The 25,092-nt window shown below is 40.2% G+C and overlaps 1 protein-coding gene across 2 annotated transcripts; it reads right to left on the bottom strand.

The window, feature by feature from the left end:
- Positions 1–885: 885 nt before the first annotated feature.
- LOC118407391 (ras and EF-hand domain-containing protein-like) lies at positions 886–24,998 on the bottom strand. 2 transcript variants are annotated; one of them, XM_035807866.1, is made up of 20 exons: positions 24,858–24,998; positions 23,184–23,253; positions 21,456–21,575; positions 19,184–19,295; positions 15,835–15,988; positions 14,964–15,110; positions 14,403–14,493; positions 13,989–14,084; positions 13,364–13,435; positions 10,332–10,447; positions 9,088–9,159; positions 8,567–8,621; positions 7,574–7,686; positions 5,358–5,694; positions 4,715–4,838; positions 4,124–4,205; positions 3,424–3,538; positions 2,460–2,570; positions 1,895–1,971; positions 886–1,107 (listed from the first exon to the last, which is right to left on the bottom strand). In XM_035807866.1, exons 2-20 carry the CDS (start codon positions 23,196–23,198, stop codon positions 1,020–1,022), a joined length of 2,097 nt encoding a protein of 698 aa, XP_035663759.1. In that variant the 5' UTR covers positions 23,199–23,253; positions 24,858–24,998; the 3' UTR covers positions 886–1,019. The 2 variants fall into 2 exon arrangements, with proteins under 2 accessions (XP_035663759.1, XP_035663757.1); XM_035807864.1 differs by having other exon boundaries at positions 5,358–5,715.
- Between the last annotated feature and the right edge of the window lie 94 nt (positions 24,999–25,092).

A 25,092-nucleotide genomic window follows, 5' to 3' on the forward strand; every position in this document is an offset into this window, starting at 1 on the left:
ACTAAGTAGTATCCGTAACAGCATACTACACACAATATTGCAGACAAAACAGCTTACAGCAACAAAGTATGATGTAATAATTATAACAAAATGTTCTGTTGGAAGCACATTCAACTTATACTGAGTTTTTAGAACTGCATGATTTTTTATAAACTCTTGGGCCAGTAATGTAGTCTCCAAGCAGACCCTACGGTGCCTTAGAGATAGTATCAAAGCTGGCCAAGGAGTATAGTCGGCCAAAAGGAGTCAAACGGGCACCGGAGCCGCTATACTAAGTCCCTGGCCAGCTTTGATACTATTTCTAAGGCACTGCCGTAGGGTCTGCTTGGAGACTACCAGTAAGGCACAAAACATGTGAACGCCTGTCAAAAAAGGTGATATATATACTAGACAGCTCGTTTTCTGATTGGTCCAAAATTCACTCCACTGACTTTTTTGGTCAATTTTTTTGGACTCGTCCAGCAATACATGGTATTGTACCAGTCTATATGCATAAGTCCCCACACCTAATAGATACATGACAAAGTAACAGAAACAATGGGACATTTTGAAATATATATATACGCCCCTGATAAAAAGGACTCCAACATTAGGGAGTATGGCCAAGGGTCTTTTTAGTGACACAACAACCCATTACTTAATTTTTCCCACCAAAGAGCACAAAGTAGACAATTTAAAGGCAACCTAAGCAACATTAAAGCATTAAAAGTGGAAATACAACAGGATAATTTGGCTGCTGATATTGACATCTACTGCACTATATCCCCACATTTACATCATTATTTCACACTTTCAACAGTTAAATACTAGTCTCTACCAGACTCCGGGTTGCTGGAAAACCGTAGAAATGAAACAAATAGAGGAGTAAGCCGGCCAGAGGACTATAGCCGGCTAGGGAACAGCGCGTGACCAGTCATAAGTAAAAAAGCAATAAAAGCAACAACAACGGTTTTCCAGTGACCCAGAGTCTGGTAGAGACTAGTTAAAACGGTGCAGAAGGCTTCCCTTATTATTACTCTCTACATCTTACAGCATCTCTTCTCCCTGACAGCTTCCTCCAAGTTCAGGGCCTTCTCCATCTGCTGGTCTTCCTTTTCACACAGTTTCCTGTTAAAAAATGATGATTCGTAAATTTCCAAACAAGTTGACAGTTCTCCGTATTTCATGTGAAAAGTATGCAATGGGCCAATCCTGTTGAATGACATATCAAACAAATAGAACCCCCTATTCTATTTCTAACATCCAGTTGGGCAGAAATGGCCAAAGAAAAATGCCTTCTTTGTTGAAGAGTATAGTTTTGGGAGGGTCAGAGCAACTGCATAGCATTTAACATAGTTTGTAGGATGTGCGTGTACAGCAGGGTATGTATAAGAGATGGGACTCAGCACTAGTGGACTTGCAATTGCTTGTAGGGTCCTATAGTTGGCATATAGCACAAGCTCAAGGCATAAAAAGAGTGAAAACCTTAGGCCAGTTTGTATGGCTAGTCGGGCATGGCTCTGCGTAGGAAAGACCATTCTAAGGAAACAAGAGAGTTACTGTGAATGCAGAAACATTTGCGATGGTTTTCGTGTGGCCGCTTCACCGCGAACTTAAAACCACCGCAAACATTTGCCCATGGTAGTAAGAGACTACAATACATGCTACCGCGAATTTAAAACCACCGCGAAAAGCCCTTTTCCCGCTACGGCGAAATTAAATCCCTGCGAACTTAAATAGTCATTTACAGTAGTACCTACCCTGCCATGTGTAGTACAGCCTCTGTTATGTCCTGACTCATACATGTACACACATTTGTTTCCTTAAAAATGGTCTTTCCTACGCAGAGCCATGCCCGACTAGCCTATACAAACTGGGCTAAGATTTTTAAAGAGACAAGAGAATTAGTACCTACCCCGCCATGTGTAGCACAGCCTCTGTGATGTTCACTCCAGTCTTGGCACTGCTTTCAAAGAACAAGGCATCATATTCCTACAGAGACAAGAAAAACAGACATTTAAAAATCAGTACATTTTTGTAATGCAACATTTTGTTGCTTGTCATGTATGCATGCTCCACAAATTAGAGTTGTTTGCTATGCTGAGTTCTTACATGTATACAGCAAACATGCTTCATACAATTACTACTTAGGAATCCGTAAAAAAAGGTATTGTAATCAGTTGGTATGTTTGCTTGTATGTCTTGGTGTGTGTCTGCAGTTATGTGAATATTGCAGCCTGCCAGGATGTTAGTTGGAAATGGTGTAACAGGATACTTGAAGAATTGGAAGTCACGATCAGTGTTTTGGCTTTGGTCCATTGTTGCAGATGACCATTAGAACTAACGTTGATTTTGGATATCTAATGAACATTTATTTCTCAAAAAGTAGAAGCATTATTAAGACAAATCCATTCCAAGACAATGGTTTGAATGTAAAGAAACATTATCACTGAAATCAGATGACCTTGACCCCCACTGACCTGTGCCAGTCTTTTTGCCACGTGACTTTTGACCCCTGACAGGTCATTCTCCAGGAGCAGGTCGACCTTGTTCCCCACCAACATCAGAACGGTGTCCTCTGACGTACCCTCCTGTGGAACGGGAATCAGATCAGGTATTGTGGGCCAGCTTGTCAAGCACGAAAAAGCTGATAAATATAGAATACAACATGGTGTATTCCGTATCACCCGAGGTACAAGCCCGACCGCGGGAAGAATCGCCCGACCGCCGAAGGCCTGAGGGTGATCCGACCCGCGGGAGGGCTGGGACCTGGATGCTGGAACACGTTTTGATGCAAAATGCACCAGAAGTTGAGAAAATGTTGTCTCCTCGAACAAAAGATTGTAACAATAGCAATTATTCTAACATCCGAATCTGGTATTCGAATTTTTGACCGTGCCGTATTCGACCCGTTGGAAATAGTTTGATTTATTTGAAGGAAGCCCGTGTGATACAACTTAGAACCCGTATGATACTTAAAGTTATCACACAGCCCGGAACACCTGTATCAAACGTTTTCACAACCCAGGTATGACATAATGGCTAATATATTAGGGGTGAGTACCGGTACAGAAAATTCAGATACAGGAATGGTGCAGGTTAGTGCGGAATTGGAGCTGTGCAGGTATTTCTGATGTCTACCTGCACCTAACCTGCACTGGTCCATGTGTTGGGTTTTATACATAAATGTCCTATAATATATTAGCTGTATATGGATTGTTATTAGCTGCATTGACTGTTACCACCTAATATAAGTTAATAGATAAAAGTACAATGTATATATATAAAAGAAAAAATAGCAATGGTTCCTCAACAATTTTACTATGATCCATACTAAATTCGGAGTGGTGCAGGTAAAATTTGTCTGGTGCAGGTAATTTTCAATGCTACCTGCACGAGTGCAGGTATGCAGAAAAAAGTATTTTGAGCTCTGCATATACATACCTGTATACTCTCCATCCAGCTCCTGACACTGGTGAAGGTTGGTTCAGTTGAGACGTCGTACATGATGATGACTCCGTCCGCCTTACGGAAGTACGACTTGGTGATGCTGCGAAACCTGGTGTAGGTATAAATACAAGAAACACAGTCAACATCCCTGCATTGTTTTATTTGCAAAGCCATGCCAGAAGGCTTATTGCAATTGCACAGTCTCAGTAAGAGTAAAATGATAGTTAAAGAGTACGTAACACTAATGTCTAATCAACTAGTATAATGGTTAGATTTGACATCTTCTTTGAAGGCAGTGGTTTGCTGCCAGTGCCTTTTCCTGCAGATCTAGAGGTTTGACGATTTAGGCTAATACCTGAAGCTCCCTCATACACGGGGCTGTTGATTTGGAAAAGTCACCAACCGAAATGACGAATACGATCCCTTACATGCATAACATACAACAGACAAAATAAAGAATTCTGTAACCTATCCACAGATCCACAGAATTTGACCCATCTTGAGGTAAAGTAGTGGGGTCATTTATTACTTACGCCAGGGGATGTTTCTTTTTATTTCTGAATCAATGTTTAACAAAAATGTTCTTTTGATTAATTCTTTTACTGCACTGTTTCAAACTGCTGTACCAATGATTTTAAGCCTTTGTCAGAATAACAATAAGTGTAGTACCAACAGGATAAGCTAGGGGACGCACCTCTCCTGCCCAGCGGTGTCCCACAGCTGCATGGTGATCTTCTGGTTCTTTGCTACTACTGTCTTCAGATGGAAGTCCACACCTAAATAAAAGCAATAAAACTAGAATCATTTGGTCAAGACAATGGTACAGCTTTGTATTTTGCAGTGTTCTAAGACTTGCGGCTTGCTCCTCTGCACACAAGTCTTGTGTTTAGCATAAAATAACCTTCAATAATTGTATGTTATATAAAATGAAAAAAGTGAAAACCATTTGCACTTCATAACTTTAGCCAGTATAATAAAAAAATACACACATTATGAAGAAAACTATACTTTCTTTGTAAGCCATAAAATGATAAATTGAAGCAATGACAACTAGACAAGTGCATGTTACTGTAATGATTTTTCTGCATACTAAAACAAAGTCAACAATTGCTCAGAGTAATTAAATAACCTTCCTGACGAAGGTCGACGGATGTGCGACCAAAAATTCGAGGTAAGCAATTTGTTGAATGTCAGTTATAAACTCCAACATGGATTATGCCAACACAGACGAACTTCCATGCTAAAGTCAACAATAGTAATGTCCAAGCATGTTAAAGTGCCCCACCTATGGTAGATGAGAAGGTTGCCTTGTAGTCATCATGACACACCCTGTAGATGAAGGTGCTTTTCCCCACACCAGAGTCGCCTACAAACACCACCTTAAACATCCGTGCAGTCCCGGGCGTGTCCTGGGATAAAACCACAGAGGAGCGATTCAGATTCAAATGGACTAAAGGAATATTAATTACATCTCAGCTAAAGGTATGTTTGAAACATCTTTTTGACACCAACAATTTCAAACACTCTGCATTATCTGTACTGTAACTGTGTGCCAGGGCTGTCTTCAGCTTTAAATCGTTTTCAGTCCTGCCAAGGAGGTCCTGCTAATATTGTTTGGGAGCTCATGATGTTCACTTTAATCGTAATAAATCTGTCATTTCATGTAATCAAGTTCAGATTGTTGGGATGATAAGGGTGAACTTTTTGTCTGTCCCAACAAACAAATGTCCATCCCAGGACAGAGGGACAGGTCCTGGAGACCAGCACTGTGCATAAGTTTCCAATGGACTACAGAACTTCCCGAATGCAAACTTAAAGTCTCACAAAAACCTTATTTCCCCTTCTACTGCAAAGTATTCCCCACAAATATATGTAATACTATATAATAATTTACAGTTGTCTACAGTTAAAAGAAAAACCTTACCTACCTGTTCAGCTGTAGTGCTGCCTACTGTGTTCCCTCCAACCGGTTGTCCCCGCGGTTCCCCGATATCAAACATTTCCTCCTCGCTATTCTCTACGCTATCCCTCAAATCACCGTGGTTCTCTTCCGCTACTATCCTCGACTGCCGTGAAAGTTGTCTGGACGGATGTCGCCTACTAATACTACGTTCTACTGTTGGATTGATGGATTGAAGATCGGTTGAAATCACATCTGTTGATTCGTTGTCCTCGTCAAATGAATTCTGCGTCAATTCTTCCATGATTACATCATACTCTATCCCATCATCCTCTATTTCCAGGGGGTCTAGGTGCGAGGGGAAGCTGTGGAGGACACCTTCTGTCCTGTGGTGAAAAAAAGGAAAAAAAATAGCAAACAAAGAAATAAGTTGTTGATGAAGGTAATATTACATTCAGTTAAAAAGATATGCCGAATAGCAGTAAACTGTTACTCATCAAATGAATTATGATTTTGGAATGGTCAGCAAACAAACAAGTCTCAGACCTTAGGCATAGACTCTATAAACTGAACTTTATAGTAACTAGTTGTGTATCCAAACGTTGTAATATATATAGCTGCCAATTGTCTTTCGTCTTCTTAGCAAAAAGGGTTTCTTTTTACATGTATTTGCAATGAGGATGAAAGAGGATTGGCTGCTATGTCATATGTTTTGATACCAGGCAACTTTAGAGCAACTTTGAAATCTACTTTCATACTGGATTGACATTGGTCTTGAATTTTATGTCATCTTTTAATATGTTATGTTAGTAATACCTTGAATGTTAGACAATGTACAAGCAAGATAATACCAATTACAGAAGCCATGATAATTTATAATTTTTTTACTTTATTCAGTGAATTATGTATCTCACCCTTGCAAAGCAGTTTTGTTATCAGAAATGCTTAAAAGTAAGCAGCAATGCTTTCAAGTGGCCCCGTATTGTAGGATTGGAAGGTTAATGTTTTGGTCATTTGCTTTGCACAAAATAAGTCAGACTATCATGTTGCCTTTTATTCAAGTCATAGAGTACAAAATGTAATGTTGACTGCCAATACACAGTACATGATTGTCTGAAAATTATAGGATTTGCACATATCAACTTGTCAAAATTTTGTTTTCAAAATTGCATAATCCTTCAATAGGGGCCTGTAAGTAAGAAATTGTATCTTTAAGTTAATATTCATGTTAAAGTCAGACTTAATACAGATTAAGCGAAACGGCCACCCAACAAAACACCAGAAAACACAAAGGAAAGATACAGTCACACTTCAACAAAAATCGGTCAGCCAACAAGTCTGTTTTAGGCAGTAATGCGCCTCAGGTGTTCTCTTCTTTGCAAGCTCCGAAGAGAACTTTTTTTCTGTCTGTTTCACAGAAAAAAATATAACAGTCTCTGCTTTAAGTTTGGAATTCCACTTTTCCCATTTTTACAAGTGCTAATATTTTCAGTATAAAAGCACCTGGTCCAAAAGTCTTTACATATGATTGACAAGTATGATGTACAGTTGTGAAATATGATAATATTTATAACTTTCATGAATATTGATTTTAAGAATTTTCTTCCTGTAGGAATTCTTGCAGATAAGTTGAGGGTCAAGCAATGACTGAACTACAGGGGGGATGAAAATGGGTCAGAGTTATAGCTTCAGGGGTCTTTTACAAGTCTTGTCTGCGGCTCAGTCAACTTAAAATAAGACTTCTCTGACTCGTTCATCGTGAAATTTTAAGAGGTTGGACTATGTTTGGAGGATGCAGAGTCTTGTTAAAAATGATAATCAAAAGCAGATTTCTTTTGATTTTGAAAATCAAACGACCTTCCAGTGATACGTCGATGAAGGTTAGACATCCAGGTAATAAGATATGCCAAAAAGCAGTTACTCAAACAACTGGATATGATTTTTGAAACGGTCAGACATTTCAACTAGCATCCACTAGATTTCATCAGTAACACTGAAGTGATCTGGAAGAAACTGGTCTTTTATACCTTAACTACAGTGTATGAATGAAGACAATTTAGCTGTCCAATAGAAAACATGTAAGACAAGGTCTAGGTGAAGACCATCCAGTGATCATCAAATATGGCTGAATTGAAGTTTGCTCACTGAGTGTGACAGGAGAAGAATAGATGTGAGGTATTAATAAAAGAAGACACAAAACGTTAGTTGCAAACGTAAACACAAACACCAACGAAAAAGGGGCACCTCCCAACACTAGATGCAGGTAGGTATTTACTCAGGGAAGATCCTTGTCTGGCTAGCGGGGCTGGTCTGGTCTCCGTGGTTACGGGGACTTCACGTTTCTCACCTCGACTGTTCTGTGGGGAACATAGCAAAGTTTTAGATACATAATTTATCATCAAATAAATCAGCAACCAGTACCAGTCAAATCAACCCCCTGCCCCATCCTATAATTTCTAAGATTTGGAAATGCTGTATGGTAATGGCCGAGTGGGTAGAGTGTTTGTCTTGCGTTCGGTAGGTCGTGAGTTCGATTCCCGGCCGAGTCATACCAAAGACTTTAAAATGGTACATGCTGCCTTCTCTGCTTAGCACTCAGCTTCTGGGAAAGAGTATGGAAGTTGACCACATGCCACTACCAGTGGACTAGCCCCCTGCTGTAGTGATTGCACAAAGTTGTGTGGCCCAGGGCTACTGAAATGGAAATTGGTGCTGCCCTATGCGCCATCAGGTGCGGGAAGGACTTTGACTTTTGAGTAGAACCTATGTTGGCCATTGCACCAGTCTGGTAAAATTGCCATTATAATTACTGGGTGCAATGGCCAAAAAGGGTTGAGAGTGTTCACCTTGCAGTCATTTGAGTCATAACCAAAGACTTAATCAACATCATGGCACTTGATGCAGGACAACGCATTGATTACAATCAATTGTAGGCAATAAGTGACTCTGAACAAAATACTGTAAATTTAATGCATTTAAGTTTGCGGGGATTTAATTTCGCGGTAGCGGGAAAAAGGACTTTTCGCGGTGGATTTAAGTTCGCGGTTACACCATAGACTGCAGTTTAATACCTTAGTAGAAAAAAGTTCGCGGTGGTTTTAAGTTCCCGGTGAAGTGGTCGCCGCAAAAACCGCGAACATTAATCCACCGCGAACATTTCTGCATTTACTGTTACAGTAGTTCAATAATCTTGAAATTACAAAATTTTTAAGGATTTAGGATACATAAATTCCATACCTTTCTTATTGTTTCATATTCGTCTTTGTCATCTCTTAGCTTTTGGTTCATATTCCTGAAAAATAAAGCAAAAAGAATAAATTAATGTAAAATTAATAAAATAATAACAAAAATATACTTAATTCAAAAACTAGATTTTCCAATAATAACAGTCCTGTTTTTTTTTTTTGCTTCCAACAGACTATGACTTTACAAATTAACGAGGAACTTGCTGCAATCAAGGAGGTTCTTTTTTAACCTCCTTGGTGCTATACAATATCTGATTCATCAAATCTATGACTTAACGCTTAAGTTCACCTTTATCCGTAGGGTAACCTATATCCGTTCCTTTAAAGAATGATGTATTTAGGGAAATCAAGTCGACAGATGGTGGTTTCAAACTGTCATACTTTAGAAATTGTACAATTTGAAACTACCTCCCATCGACTTGATATCTCTGGATACCCTATTTAGCAACACAACAGATATAGGTTATCCCCGGGGATAAAGGTGAACTAACGTTACATTGTGATAAACCTTACTTGAGCAGGTCCAGTTGCTTGACCAGACTTTCTCTCTCCTTCACCATTCCTGCTGTCACTCTCCAGGCAGTCCTGAAACAAACATCCGCCAAACGTCACAAACATGCCTCAAAAACTTGTCTGCTTTCCAAGTGTATATTAAAAATCTTACCAACAGACATGATGCTTGCAAGGTCTATTCTCTGCACTGCAAAAAAGTTACAGTAGGTACAGTAAAATACAGAAATGTTTGCAGTGGTTTTATCAGGGCTCGAAGTTAACTATGTCCCGATGTCCCGGGGCCACTAAAATTTAGGCCGGGACAACTGAAAAATCTTTTTGGGACACTTTTGGGACAATAGGAAAATAATCAACGAATCAACATCAGAATGTCCGATCTCCCCGCGGCCCGCGGTTGTCAGGCGTGCGTACTCTGACTTACAGTTGTTGTAATACATAATTTCTGAAAATAGGGTTGGGACAGTCCATCCTCACTTCGGGACAGTTGAAATTTATTTTTGGGACAATGCTGGGACAGTAGGGAAAAAAGTTAATTTTGAGGCCTGTTTTATGTTTGTGGTTTTCACGGTCCGTGGCCACTTAACCGCAAACTTAAAACCACCGCAGACATTTTTTCCATGGCACTGTGAGAGACTACAGAGCATGGTGCTACCACAAACTTAAAACCGCCGCGAAAAGTCATTTTTCCCGCTACCGCAAAATTAAATTTCAGCGAATTTAAAGGGAGAGAGGGAGGGAGGGAGAGAATGAAGACTGGTTGACCGACCTTGTTTTCCGTTTCCTCTCAGTGTCTGCCTTCTCCTGCCACTCTTGTACCTCAGCCATGGGGAGGGAGGGACAGATGGAGCAAGGGAGGGAAGGAGGGGGGAGGAAAATGAGGGAGGGATTGATGGTGGGAGGGATGGAGGGAGAGAGAGAGTGGGAGGACTGGTGGACCAACATTGTTTTCTGTTTCCTCTCTGTGTCTGCCTTCTCCTGCCACTCCTGTACCTCTGCCATGGGGAAGGAGGGAGTGAGAGAGAGAGAGAGAGAGAGAGAGAGAGAGAGAGAGAGAGAGAGAGGGGAGGAAAGGTTGACAAACCTTGTTTTCTGTTTCCTCTCAGTGTCTGCCTTCTCCTGCCACTCCTGTACCTCAGCCATGGGGAGGGAGGGACAGATGGAGAGAGGAATGGATGGATGGATGGATGGATGGAGGGAGAAGGATAGAGAGTATATATTATATAGGAGGAAAGGTAATAACCAACCTTGTTTTCTGTTTCCTCTCGGTATCTGCCTTCTCCTGCCACTCCTGTACCTCAGCCATGGCTCCCTTCAGCCCACTCAGGGAGCTGTGTAACTTATTCTGTAACGCCTCATTGGTCTGTGGGGAAAACATATCAACAATGTTAGCTTAAACAAAGCATAGACACTATCATATATGTTATATTTGGCCCGGTTATAATGACCCGTCCTGAGGTGTATATTAATTGCCATAATTCATTGGCGGTTCCTATAACCTGGTGACCGAATGAACGACCAAGTGTTAAGCTTAGCCAACAAAGACAAACACCACTGTTTGTGATCTATCCTGCACGTCTGACATGTTTGAACCGCATCTGCACTATTTTGGATCCGTCCCTGACTGTGTGTATACCGGTCAATTTCCTGTGTATGGCTTCTTCTGATTGGGTCTAGTTTTTCAAAATCATTTGAGACTTGCAGGAATTCTATGTGACTGTTACAGTCATAACAAACAGGAAATGGGGACTTCTGACTGCTTAATGTTGCCTGGCTATATGATTACTTTAAACAATAACTTTAATTTAGTTTTCTACTCATTCAACATTACACTATTCAATTTTTCCTTCTCCGTTACATACATTCATTTGTTTAGCAATTATTTTTTCATTTGCAATTATTGGTAGTCATTGGGAATAGATATACAATGAAAATGAAGATGTTATCAACAATCGTCATAATTCATTTTGTCATCCCTACGTATCACTTCCGAGGTCATCCCTATACCTATTACTTCCAAGGTCATGGAACATTATGAAGGTCATTGTTACTTACATATCCATTGTCATCACATATTCAGAATAAATAAAGCATTCACAGCTAAGAAACAGTTAAACTCTACTTTTAGTTGATATACCATTAGCCTTAGGATAAACCTACAAAACACTGAAAGTTTAGCCCCAGGCCAGTTAGAAGATCATATTTAACTACACCCTACCTGATAGCTACATCTAGCACGGACAGCTTTCATGTGCAGAAAGCGCCAGTATAGCCAGGCCAACACACAGAACTTTACCGTACAGTCCAGCAGTTCTACTACAGTCACAAGAACCAATCCCACGTCTATGGTAAACTTCATATCCATGGTGGCAGGGGTTACCGACATGCTTTTTTTGCTAACTCTAGAAAGGTGGTCGGATGATTCAAACGCTCTATGTACAGCTGGTATAGACCAGTATTTTAAATCAGTGATGCAAACACGGGCCAGTCCATTTTTATGAAGACGGGTCAAAATATTTCTACAGTGACTGTCATAAAAAACTAACATGGTGAATGAAAAAAAGAGTCATGACCACTAAATGGTACATTTTCTAATGCCATGGATATTAAATTCCACTTCAAAATATCATATTTTGCATGCAATATTGTGTGCCACCCCTGTCAGGGCAATGATGGTATAGTCCATCTAAGGGTGTTGTAACGGCATGTGGGTTTGTCACCTGTCCAACTGCTTAAGTCATTTGCATACTGTGTTTGGAGCTGTTTATGGTACAGGCACATCCGGTTTTCTACCAACAACTATATTTTGTGTGTCTGTCAAATGTCTGAATAATGACACCTAGCTTGAAACCAGGCACGTATTATATTGTACAACAGGGCTCAAAATACCACCTGCATATGCAGGTTAGTGCAGGTAAATTTGGAGTTGTGCAAGTATTTACATTGTATGATATCTACCTGCACCAAACCATATTGGTCCATGTACTGGGTTTTATACATTAAATGTCCTGCGGTGTAGGCGTATACGGATTGCTATTAGCTGCATTGACTGTTACCACTTATAAAGTATGAAAAAAAAGCAATTATATAGTTCCTGAACAATTTTAGTATGATCCATACTTCCTAAATTCAAAATGAGTGGTGTAGGTAATTTTCAATGCTACCTGCACCAGTAAATGTAAGGATGTATGCATAAAAAAGGATTTCAAGCCCTGTACAATGTACTGTTGCAATTGAGGGAAAAAGCTGCTTGCTTCCAAAAAAAGGGCATTTTTATAGGGAGCAACAGTTACTTTTGAACAAGAAGTTACTTTAAAGTTATTCTCATGACCTACATTTGTAAATCTATTAATAATTCAACAGCACAGATATCTATTGTGTTTTTTTCTTGCATGATGATAATTATGTATTGTCTGGCCACAACTTTTCACCTCAAGTGAACTTTATGGTCCTGCCTTTCATAAAACGTTGATATAAGAACAGCTGTGCTATAACAACAGCAGCCAGTTTCTAGTTCAAGCATGTATTAAAGAAAGTCATAAATGGGACATTCTTAAACATCATGTGCATGCAATTTAAATGAATCAGATATATATTTGGGAATGAATTGTTATTGAAAATTAAAAAACATATGAAAATTTATGAGGTGATATCAAATATTTGTAATGCTCTTGTAGTTCCCTGTCAAGAGCTTGCCGGACCTTATGATTCATGTTTTCACGATAAATCTTATTGACTTGTCAGTTTTGTGATCACTACTCAACATTATGTGGTCCAAAGCATGTGGGAGGCTGGCAAGTCAGCAACAAAACACTTCAATCTTTCTATTGGCATTTCCTTGTTGCCAAGTGTTTTTAGGCACAAATTGTGACTTACTTATAATATTTTATTCAAACGGGAGGGGCAGGTCAGCGTCCCAGGTTATAATGCACTAAACAGATTGTTAGTACATGTAGCAGGGAATTATATAAGTGAACATGGCAGTTCTTGGTCAAGAATCAGCAGTTTTGTATACTTCAAAATAATTATAGATTTCTCATATACTAACTTGAAGACTTTGAAAGCAAGGAATATATAAATTATGTACTAAGTCTTCATTATAGATCTTATAGACCACTTGTCTGATTATTGTAATTCTGCAAAACATCCAGGTTTCAAATCTCATATTTTAGACATGTTGTTTCATAATTTGGTTGAAGATACAACTTATCTGCGGGCCTAGGAAAGAAGAGGACTGCTATAGGTTGAATGAGACAGACAGTACAGTAGTTAGTCTTACCTTGGTGAGACTCTGGTTGAGTTGTTTGGTCTGAGACTCAGACAGATTCAGCTCCTGTAGTTTCTGCTCAAGCTGCATGAGAAAATGCAAAGACTTTTAACAGAGCTCAAACAGAGGTTGGGCCACCAACTGCATGTGACCATTGACACTAAAATAAAACTGGTATGTGATCACATTCAAGTGATTACACCATAATGATTATAACATCAAATTGAATGGACATCAGGGCTCTAGCCAGCGTCCGTTTTTCCGTCAATTGACGAAAATTTGCCGAGTGTGACAGAAATTTTTTAAAACCAATCCGTCAATCTTGACAGACAAAAATTCTTGGTGCAAGCTACAGGCGGCTTGGGGACGCCGTCCACAGTCGGAAAGCCACACATAGTGCTATAATTATAAATTATTAGTGTTGACAATGTGAGTCGGCGTTCCTTTGCATACGATAATCTCATTAAAACCCGTTCAAGGTCTAGGTTCAGTCCTTCTTACTAGAATTATTATAGTGCATTCTATGAACTTGTGTCATGATAGTGAAAATTAGTTTTCGCGGTTTTCGCGACGATTGGAATTGGCTGACGGAAAAAAAATTCGAGCTGGCTAGAGCCCTGCAGTAAATATCAAATACCTGTCTCTGTCTCAGCAGTATGTCATGTAGTTGGCTGTCTTTGGCCTCTAGTTCCATCTTCAGATCTTCATAGGCCTGTTTCTCTTTGGATAGTTCCTGCAGGTTTGAGTGGAAAAATTGTATGCTCCAATGAGTAGTCTGAAAAAACGGTGTAAGTAAAGAATGTTTGAAAGCAAGCCTGAAGAGGATTGCTATTTGAAACTGATTTTCAAAAGTTACATATGGTCTCCTTAAATAATATGTGTTTGTACACCAAAAGGCAGCAACTGGATATGCTTTGGACACGGTCATATGTTTCAGATAGCATCCACAATCTTTCATCAGTGACACTTTGAGTAACTGCTTTTTGGCGTAACCTTCATTGACAAAATATGTACTTTATAGTATCGTTCAAAAATGTAAATTTTCAGTCACCTCTGACTTTATTTTGTCCTTCTCCATCTTGATCTGTTGTTCCATCTCTTCATACAGACGTTGGACCTCCTCATCATGTTCACTAGATTTACTGGGGAACAACAACCAAATTTTTTTGGTAAATTCGATGCATCTTAATGTTTTTGTCTTCTTCTGCAATATTCTATTGGTCCTATATACAAACTTAAGGTAAGATTATGGTGCGTGGAGACTTGACATTAATAGGTGGGAAGTGCCACAAAATTTTAACTGATATTAAGTTTTTTGCTTCAAAGAATGTATATCATACAGTAAATCTTGAAATGTGCATTTCTATTTTTACAGTTTTACTACAAAAACTAATGCTACAAAATCCCTACCTATCAACCTTATTTTTTGGGGACAGATACAGGAAACACAACCTTTACAGTGGCCTTAGCACACCTTAAATCTACAGTTTTTCAGAAATGTTTCAACCTTAAATATCTCCATTTCCCTCCTATGCAAAATTAAGTCCCAGCCAAAATGAACAATTACATAGCACATTAGCAGTATGATGAATTCATAATATAAAAAACAAACCTTCTTAAGACATCTTCCAGTCTGCTGTGCTCCTGCTGTTTGGACCTGAGATCTACCACCATCTTACGCAGGAAGTCTTCAAAGTTGCCGAGAAGTTCTGGACTGTTGAGGTTGAGCTGGAGCCACATCTCTCGCACACGCTCGTAGCTGGGAACAGATGGAGAAGGGAATAAAGGCAAGAGAATGATTGATTTGTAAAACATTGCAGTCTATAGGCTGTATTGTGTAATACATTACAAGGGAGAGTGTTGAACTTCACATATCCTCGTTATTTCCTTTCAGATTACAATTTCAATGGCCGTCCATAGCTGAGGACAGTTGGAGAAGAGATGAAGAAGGGAATACATTAGCAAAATGATTGTCTAATTCAGATCTCTTACTTATATATGCACATTGGTTAAGGCTATGTTATGTTTTGAATAGCCTCATAATTAGTCACCTTAAGCTGTCAACAAGGGTGACAATGAAACAAGAATGTTTTTCTTTTGCTTTTGTGATGATTTCTATGAAAAAAATCTCTTTTGCATCTCAGGAAGATTAGCTCTATGAGCCAAAGGGTATCACAATAAACTCAACCAATTTTCTTGTAAAATGGCCCCTTACTTTTTCCAAGATTTCTTCTACTTCTACTTCTACATACTACAGGGCAAGACCCCACATGAGGCATTTAATACCCAGGAATTGCAATCTTTGGAAAAAAGCATAGTTGATTTTTTTCATGAGGTTGTCCTCATTTATTTTTCCTGTTGCTTTGTTTTTCTGTCAGATTTTTTGGCAAACCTTTTTAATGTTCTCTGACTCTGGGAGTAGATTGTTACAATTAAATTTCACAAACAAAAATGTGCTTTGGGTTGATTTCAAGCCGACTCACTTCTCCAGCAGTCCCACATCTATCTCCAGACTGTCCATGAAGTCCTGAAACTTCTGCAGTGCCTGGTCCTCCCCTTCTTCTGCCTCATACACCTGCACCTGGGGGGCGGAGTCTTCCTCAACACTGCTGGTCTGGTCAAACCCTAGGAAACAACCTGTACAACAACAACAACAATAGCATCAACAATACGGATTTCAGTCCTCCCCTTCTTCTGCCTCATACACCTGTACCTGGGGGGCGGAGTCCTCCTCAACACTGCTGGTCTGGTAAAACCCCAGGAAACAACCTGTTTAACAACAACAACACAGATCTCAGTAACCTTGTTACAGTAACTTTGATAACGTCTGTCTTGTACACCTGTACCTGAGGCACTGAGTCCTCCTCAACACTGCTCATCTGGTCAAACCCTAGGAAACATCCTGTACAACAATAACACAAATTTCAGCACTTAAACATAAACTCAGCAAAGATGTCTATTGTAAAGGTTTAAAGTTCTAGGATTTGAAAAGGCAAACTTTAAGGGAAATCCAAAAATTGAATATGACTTTTGGCTGATGATACCGCAAAATTTTACATACTTGTCCGTTATCTTTATACTTAACAATTTCTATCAAACCCAAGGAAACACCCTCTAGGCACAGCAACACAACTTTCAGCACATTGGTTGATGTTTGCAGTAGTTATATTTATCTGTTAACTATATGACACCACAAATCTGCATTGCTACTTTCATGAAACCCCTGGAAAGACCCTGTACAGCAACAGCACAGGTTTCAGCACCAAGCAATCCAAAAGAAAAATTTGAACTGTTTTGTTGTTATAGAGGCCTTTACTTTCTCAAGATTATCTTGATCACCTAGATATCCTAAGTGTATATACTTCATTTTCAGATGCTGATAATGATGTGGTAAGAATGTGATCAACACAGATTTTAGCACCTTGACAGAATATCATGTAATGGTATAATTTAGACTTGTGGTGTAATTTGCAGGCACCACACTAAATGGTAACATTATGCTTAGTGGTGTACTAATTGAATACCTCGCAAAGTTCATTCATACAGTAGACACATACTGGGACACTTTTCTATTGTGGTTCCAATGTATGACTGAAGGATACACATGGAAACCCAATGGAAAACATAGCTAATATCCACCACCAATTGCTCCACCCACAGACACACAAGGACCTGCCAGCCTGCTGTCTGCTGATGTCACGGTGGCATGGAGTGAGTCAAGTAGAATCAGGACAGAGGCATGATGTTTGCGGATAGAAGACTTTATTCGGAGCTCTGGTAAACACGTCTTTCTCTGTCGGCTTCTCTTGGTTGAATCCCCCGTACCCTCATACCTGTCACTTCTCCCGACCCCTCTACATCTGGTCCCACTTAGTCCGGTGACATTCCCCACACCAGGGGTTAACAGTGACTTAACACGCTGTCACCTCGTGACACCCTCGTGACACCTCACCCCTCATTTTTTAAAACAATTTCCACATTGTTGACAGCTGTTATCAATTATTGATTACCGGGACATATTATCAGGAAGATCATCACCGCTTTTCTTTTACATACTTCTATACAATACTACTAATTCTTCTACAATGCAGGTCAGCGACATTTACAAAACAACAACAAAAACATAACAATTTACAACAACAAAAGTTCATCAATGGTTGCCAGGTGTCCCGCGCCAACTTCCTCCTCGGCGACCGGCTTGCGCACTTCCGGGTGTGTCCCGGAACCACAGGGAAACGACAGGGACCCCTCTGCCCGTCGGGAAAAGGCTTGTCTTGTCAACAGAGGCCTCCCGGCTGGATGCTCCCACGACGACGACTCTCTTACGACGTCGGGCCCTCGGGGCGTCGTTGTCTGCCGAGTCGTGCTGCGGAGTCTCGCCTGTAGAGGTTGGGGTCGGACAGGACAACGCAAAGCAACCACTGACGCACATACACCGGTCTCCTAATCTCGACACCTCACCTACGTCTCAACTCTTCTCTACCACTGCTCTCGCTTCTACCTCTCGACATACATATCCTCAATACATAAACACAAACATACAGACTTTCCGACAACTACATGAAACGCCGGACACCCCTGACCTGCTATGGAAACATCATACGAACTACACATTACTATCCCGGGGAGTAAAACCCATATGTTCTATCTATAACAATTCCATCTCTATCTGTCTATCTTACATCTAAACTGACCCATCTGGTGACTCCCCCCCACTGACTTCCGCCACGTCCAATCTATACTGTATTCCTGATAGCACTGACATAAATTATCTAACGTTGGTTGCCTACATTCTAACAAATCTAAAACTACTACAACAAAGCTGAACAAAGTAAGTAACAGAACTAGGCCGGTGTGCGCGGTGCGTCAATGATATTATGCGAGCCCACCGACCTTCCTCCTGTGTCTCTCTCTGCCCGGGCCGGGCGCTCTTCCTCCGGTCACCGCCGCGTGGCCGTCCTGCCCCTGCCCTGCTGCCGCGCCCGCCGTGTGGCCGTACTCCGCTCCCCTCGCTGCTGCTGTAGGCCATTACTGTCGCGGTCATCATGATCACAAGTCGCTTCGAGTCAGTCTGCATCTCTCGGACGCCTCCCCTCCTGCTTCCTCTCGCTCGCCTCGGCCACCGACACTCCCTCGCCGCCTTGCCCCTAGCTGGTCAACCCTGCGGGCTCGGTACTCCGGGCCGGCGCTCTCTGAGTCGAAGTCAGCCTGCGTCTCTGTACACCTCCCGTTTGCCTCTGTCCCGTCCGTTGAACCTGACTCACCCCAGCCGTACTACCAGATGTCACGGTGGCATGGAGTGAGTCAAGTAGAATCAGGACAGAGGCATGATGTTTGCGGATAGAAGACTTTATTCGGAGCTCTGGTAAACACGTCTTTCTCTGTCGGCTTCTCTTGGTTGAATCCCCCGTACCCTCATACCTGTCACTTCTCCCGACCCCTCTACATCTGGTCCCACTTAGTCCGGTGACATTCCCCACACCAGGGGTTAACAGTGACTTAACACGCTGTCACCTCGTGACACCCTCGTGACACCATGCTCTCCTCCTAGGAGTGACTGATGACCATGAAACTCATGAGAAAATACATTGGAATGATAGTCTCTAATTGGCGATAAGGAAACCTTTCCAATACATATCCTCCAAAGCAAACAATATGAACCCTCTGACTTGGGAAAAAGGGAAGATACACACAGGGGATATTCCTGTTCTGCTGGGTGTGTTTCTTGAGTGTTTCCCCTGAGTTTCAACTATTGAACTGAGCTTTATCATCGTGGAGCAATGTCTGATTAAACAATGTTCTACAATAAGCTCTTTCAATGTTTGTCCTTACCGAAGCCATCAGTGAACTCCTGCATGGTGAGGAAGCCGTTCCCATCCTGGTCCAGATGGTCAAACACATCCTCCAGCTGGTCTGGGCTCAGGGGCAGCTCTGGGACTAGTCTCTGCATAAAGACAGAAACAAATAAAACATGATCTCAAAAGTCTAATCTTAGAAAAAACAGCAAAGTCAAACACATCCTCCAGTTGGTCTGGACTCAGGGGCAGCTCTGGTACTAGTCTCTGAATACGTACAGACAAAACCTTGTTTAAGAAGACAAAGTCTGGAGATGTTTTTATGAAAACACATGCTTATTGGTCTGGACTAGTCTTCTCTGAATACATATAAAAACTTGTTTTAGAAGAGAAAATCAACGTGTATTTTTCATGAAAACATTCAAATTGAAAACACATCCTTAAGTTGGTCAAGCCAGGGGCACCAACCTCTGGATGCTTAATGTTTATTTTCCATCCTTTTTTATTTGAAAAAAATTGTTTGAGATAACTGTACAATTATCGCCTAGTTTAAGGCTGCAAGTTTATTTTATCAATAAACCATTTCATTGATTCATTGATTGATTGGTAGTGGTACAAATCATATATCTCAATACTTGGCAATAGTGAATTTTGAACATTTTGTGTGGCAAATACTTTGGAATGTTCATTAGAAGACAATGATATGTTATACCCTTGTGTTATGGTGACATCTAAACATGTACAATTGTTAGGCTATCAGCAAAACCAAAATATTTGAACTTCTTATTTGTTGTTTGTACACTGTATACACAAAGGCCCAGTATAGCTTGAAAGTTTTGCGTTTCTGAGTCCTTTTGGAATTCTCATATCACTTCACTTGATAATATACCTGGTGATATAGTAACATCCAAACATTTACAAGTGTTAGCCTATTGCCAAGGGTATACAAGAGTCGATATCCTTAGTTACATAACAAATACTTCAGTAGAAATATCAATGTTTGAAGACACCCACTCCTTTTTTATTACCCAAGCCTTGACTTGTTGACATTTGGCTCTTACAAACACCTACCCCTTACAGCGATGAAACTTTTGAACACATTAATACCACTTCAAGCTGTATAAAGGGGACCTTTTATCAGACTAGGCAGAAAAACTAGATGAAATGTGAAAAGAAGTGACAACAGATAAAAACATAAGAAAGGGAGGATTTGCTGTAAATGTGAATGGTGAAATGCCTGATTATGAGGATATTGAACAGCCCCCCTGGACATTTAACTTGTCACCTTGGCATCTGTATAATGTAACTTTGGCCTTTTTGCTCACTGTGTATTTAAGTTAAGCTGTGGGTTCGACTCAGGCAAAGCCCCCTTATCTGTCAATCAAAAATCATTCCGATCCACTTTTTAGATATTTTCACTATTGTAAATCATCCAGCATATGATTCACATTTCATGACAAATTTTGCCAAAATTATACTTTTCCCATATTTTTCACTATAGTCACATCATATCAATTCACATGTTTTTCAGGCTTCCAACCAAAGTCACTATGAAGGTCACATTACTAGTATACACCTGCTACCTGTGGTAGCGAATCCCTCTCCCATTATATGAGATCCAGCGCTGCTACCACACAGATAACAGTTATGGTTCCCCTGGTACTTATTAAGGAATTGTAACTTGATTTACAGTAACTTTGACATGTTTAACCTTTTTTCCAGTTATATGTTAGGTATTGACTTTCTCTAAACCAGTTCCTTTTAGTGATACCGAGAAAGAGTACTTGTGCCACTGTCAATAAAAGCGACTCAGTACAAAAAGTAATGGCCAGCAAAATTGTATAATTTACTATGAGCCCAAAAAAAAAATCATCTATGTGCAAGCATGTCCAACTCCCACAGGATGGGGAACAACAGACGATAAACTGGAGAGTGAGAGTGAGTGTGTGTAAAAAGGCTCAGAGAGATGGCTAGAAAAAGAGTGATACCAGTTTATGTAATTTGAAATGTCTAGAAGTCATCTTTGTATCTTATCCAGTAGCAGAGCTTGATATGTCTTGATATGTCTTGACATACCTGCATGTCGCATATAGTGATGAAACCCTTAGAGGGTGAAGAAACAGAAGCCTTATTCTTAAAGCTGGAGGGATACCCTTTATTCCTATTCATGGCTTTTCTGCTTCAGATGTATTTCCTGGAAGAGACGGCCTCCCGACTTGAGGGTACGCACCCTAGAATTGGGACCCCAAATAAACTGGGGTGTGCACCATTATCCAGCTTTACGTAGAGCTTGATTTGTCCTGACATACCTGCATGTCCCGTTTGGTGATGAAACCCTTAGCCTCCTTGTCACACAGAGAGAACAGCTCCTGGGCCTTCTGCACCATCATTTCCTGTAGCTCCTCTGTAGACAGGGACACCTCTGTAGACTGGGGGGAAAATTGAACAGATAGATCATTGCTACTGTACTTTAGCAAGTGTATCATACAACATGTACATGTACATAAAATGTTTCATGCTAATGTACACAATTCTTTCATATGTCACTGAAGGTTAGACGTCAAGGTAATGAGATGTGTCAAATAGTAATTACTCAAGCAACTGGATGTGATTTTGGAAATGGTCAGACATTTCAGGTAACATCTGTCGGCGATTCTGCTATTTTTCCTCAGTCTCAAACTCAAGAGAGCTTGTTCAAGAGCAGGTTTATATATCTCTTTTGCATATCAGTTAATAGTTAATAGGATATTTGCAATAGTTCCTTTATAATATGTTAAATCAAGATTTATGAAGGACTCACAGAACTTTTTAAGACTAACTAATGCTACCACTCAGTGTTACCTGACCTCAGTGAGTCCATTGTCATGTACACAACAATGTCCCTTGTGTAAAAGGAAATTACGTAACTATGTTATGTTCAAGGATATGAAACCTGGCCCCAAATCAATGCATCTGTGAACAGTTTAGCTGTTGTGGCCTGCACATAAATGGACTCTTTGTGATCTCCCCACAGCTGTTACAGCCACTGTGTGTCCATTGTTAACTCTTTTGTGAGCAAAAATGGGTTAAATCTATAGGAATTGAATCCATTGATTCTGAAAAATTGCACAGACACTGAGGCAGAATTAGAGTCATAGTACTTAACTGTGAGTTAAAGTTTAACTTATGAATAAGACCATAAAGCAATTAGCTTGATTGGTTGTCTGAGCAGAAGAAAAATGGACAACTAAATATTGCCCGTCATGATATATGAATCGTGTTAATGACTCAGTTTTATCAAGGACAAGCCTTTAAGTTATTACTGCAACATACATGTAGCAATTTTGAACTTTGTAAATCAGTGGAATATGTAAATAAAGCCATTTCATGCCATCTAGCTTTGTCTAAAGAGTTACAATAATAGTGGCATGAAAAAATAAAAATATTGTTATGTGCCACAATCCAAGCTACATTGTATATACCTGTTTCAAGTGTTTCTAAGCTTGACAAAATTTCTTACTGGGTGTTGATAATAGCTCAATATTCTTTTCTTGGAAGTAAATATAAATTTTGTACCTGATTTGATTCTGTGTCAGATACAAAATGTAGTTTGAAGCATACATTTACAGAATGATATGATACTGTATGATAATGATGTGTTTATCTGTAAAAGAATATCTAAGCTATCTGCTGCAGTGATCATCTCTTAAGAAGTGTAACCTTTGTCTTTCACAAATATCCTGAAAAATCCACACCTACGCCCACACATACTACTGTAAATGCACAAACTTTCGCTACATGGTTTAATGTTCGCGGCTTTCGCAGTGACCACTTCACTGTGAACTTAAAACCACCGCAAACATTTTTCCATGGCAGTAAGAGACTACAGTGCAGTGCTACCGCAAACTTAAAACCACCGCGAAAAATTCCTTTTTCCCGCTACCATGAAATTAAATCCCCATGAACTTAAATATTTTACAGTATCTCTTTCGAAGTACAACCTTAATGCCTTTCACAAATATCCTGACAAATCCACACCTACGCCCCCACATACTAACCTGTGCAGCGGCCATGTTTGCGCTCCACTTGTCCCTGTATCCGTCCCGACTTGTTGGACTTCCTGCCTGACTGTGGAGTGAACACAAACACTAGAGCTGTTACCATGTCATACCGATCAATGTCTCTGTCTAAACAGGAAATATATGCAACACACACAACAGCTGTGGAGTCTCCGTTTGTCCTTGTGTCTCATTTTTTCTTGCACTAATGTTTTAACAAACACTCGTGCATAGAGAATTGCCAAATAAATTACATGAGAAGTTGGCACTGGAGTTCACACGTATACTTCGGTTACCCAGTGCACTAGCAATGTGGTCTGGCCGCCTTGCTCCTACATTGTCTAGTTTCTCAATAGGAAATTTAGATCAATGAAGCTCACCACTATAGAAAAACAGGTGGTTTTTGACACTATTCTGGACAAGTAACCACACTCAAAAACATTGATTGATGTTTGACCCTATTTCGCACCTTGAGGATCGCCAATCTGAAGGATATTGCTCCACAATCATATCTTGCTGCCAAATACTTTAAGTTCAAAGTCAACACGGTCTCTGATGGAAAATTTAGATTAAAACGTGGCGGGCAAAAGTTCAGGGCCAAAACAAAGTTCCATGTAAGTAAATCGTGCTTTGATGTACAGCAATATTGCAATTCTTACATTTGATGTGATCAATATTTCCTAATTCTACTAGGAATTTGAAAATTTGGGATTTCAATTAATGTCTTTTATACAAGTTATGGAACAGTTACTGTTAAGACCTAAAGTAACCGTACATGTGTGGGTGGAGCGATGACTCATTGCATGCTCCACTCCCATACAGGCCATTTTTTAAAAGCCGGGCCAAGACAACCTGCAGCCACTCACACAACTGCAGACACACACCAAGACAAGCAAACAAACAAACAGACTGAAACAGCATCTGACTCTATTTTCCCCCCCAGTGCAGCTCTATGATGGGGTTCGAATTTGCGTGGTATAATGTTTTCATCAAGATAAATAAATCTGTTTTTTGTCTAAAGAATGAATTATTCAAACCGTATCAAATATGTGCACTAAGCGGGGTTCTGAATAATTGATACATGATGTAGACAGCTTACGATATAGGATTGACAACTTTTGATTGATTTGTTTGATTTAATTTGATTGGTTTGTCAAAATGCTTTATAGGTGAATGAATGGCCTTTAAAACAGGGACAAATACAAGAATTACTAATCAAAAATTTAATGTCAAATCCTAATATTTTTGGCTCAGGGTAAACTGAAGCACCAAAAGAGAGAGAAACATTCAGAAAGCTCAGATTAAGAGTCATTCCTCAAGCAGAGGAGCAAATATATTTCCAAACCAATTTTCTGTAGCCAAACAGAATTAAAAACCCTGACCACGCCCACCCTTAGGATTAAAAGGAAAACAATGGACAACACACAACAACAAGAGCTTTCTGCAGTCGCCCCTAAAATTAACAAACTGTTGCAGCTCTTTCCGTTCCAGTTTGGCGTAAATCTATGCAAAAATGTGGGCAACAGCCCAACCCCTTTGTACAAACTAAATACCGTGACTTGCTGGGTCTGGTCTGTAAGCGTACCGTTAACTTAATTAGCAAAACAACGATCCCTTTACACACTCCACCAACCTTCAAACACCGTCTATCACTAAAAAAAATATATTTCTTACGATTTAGATGAGAATTTCTGTGCTCTGTAAGGCTGGGAACACTGTAGACTGGATAATGGCGCCGCAGGAACCGAACAAACAGCTCCACACCTTGGGAAGAGTAAACAAACCCCCACCCTTACCCTAACACGTTTACCTGCATGTACCGGCCTGCGAGTGGCTTCAAACAAACTTCATAGGAAAGTTCTGAGAAGAGCCGCCCAGGAAGAAAATAGGGGTGAAAGGGACATCAAAT

This window comes from Branchiostoma floridae, unplaced genomic scaffold (assembly GCF_000003815.2).
Source record: "Branchiostoma floridae strain S238N-H82 unplaced genomic scaffold, Bfl_VNyyK Sc7u5tJ_1336, whole genome shotgun sequence".
NCBI classification, from domain to species: domain Eukaryota; kingdom Metazoa; phylum Chordata; class Leptocardii; order Amphioxiformes; family Branchiostomatidae; genus Branchiostoma; species Branchiostoma floridae.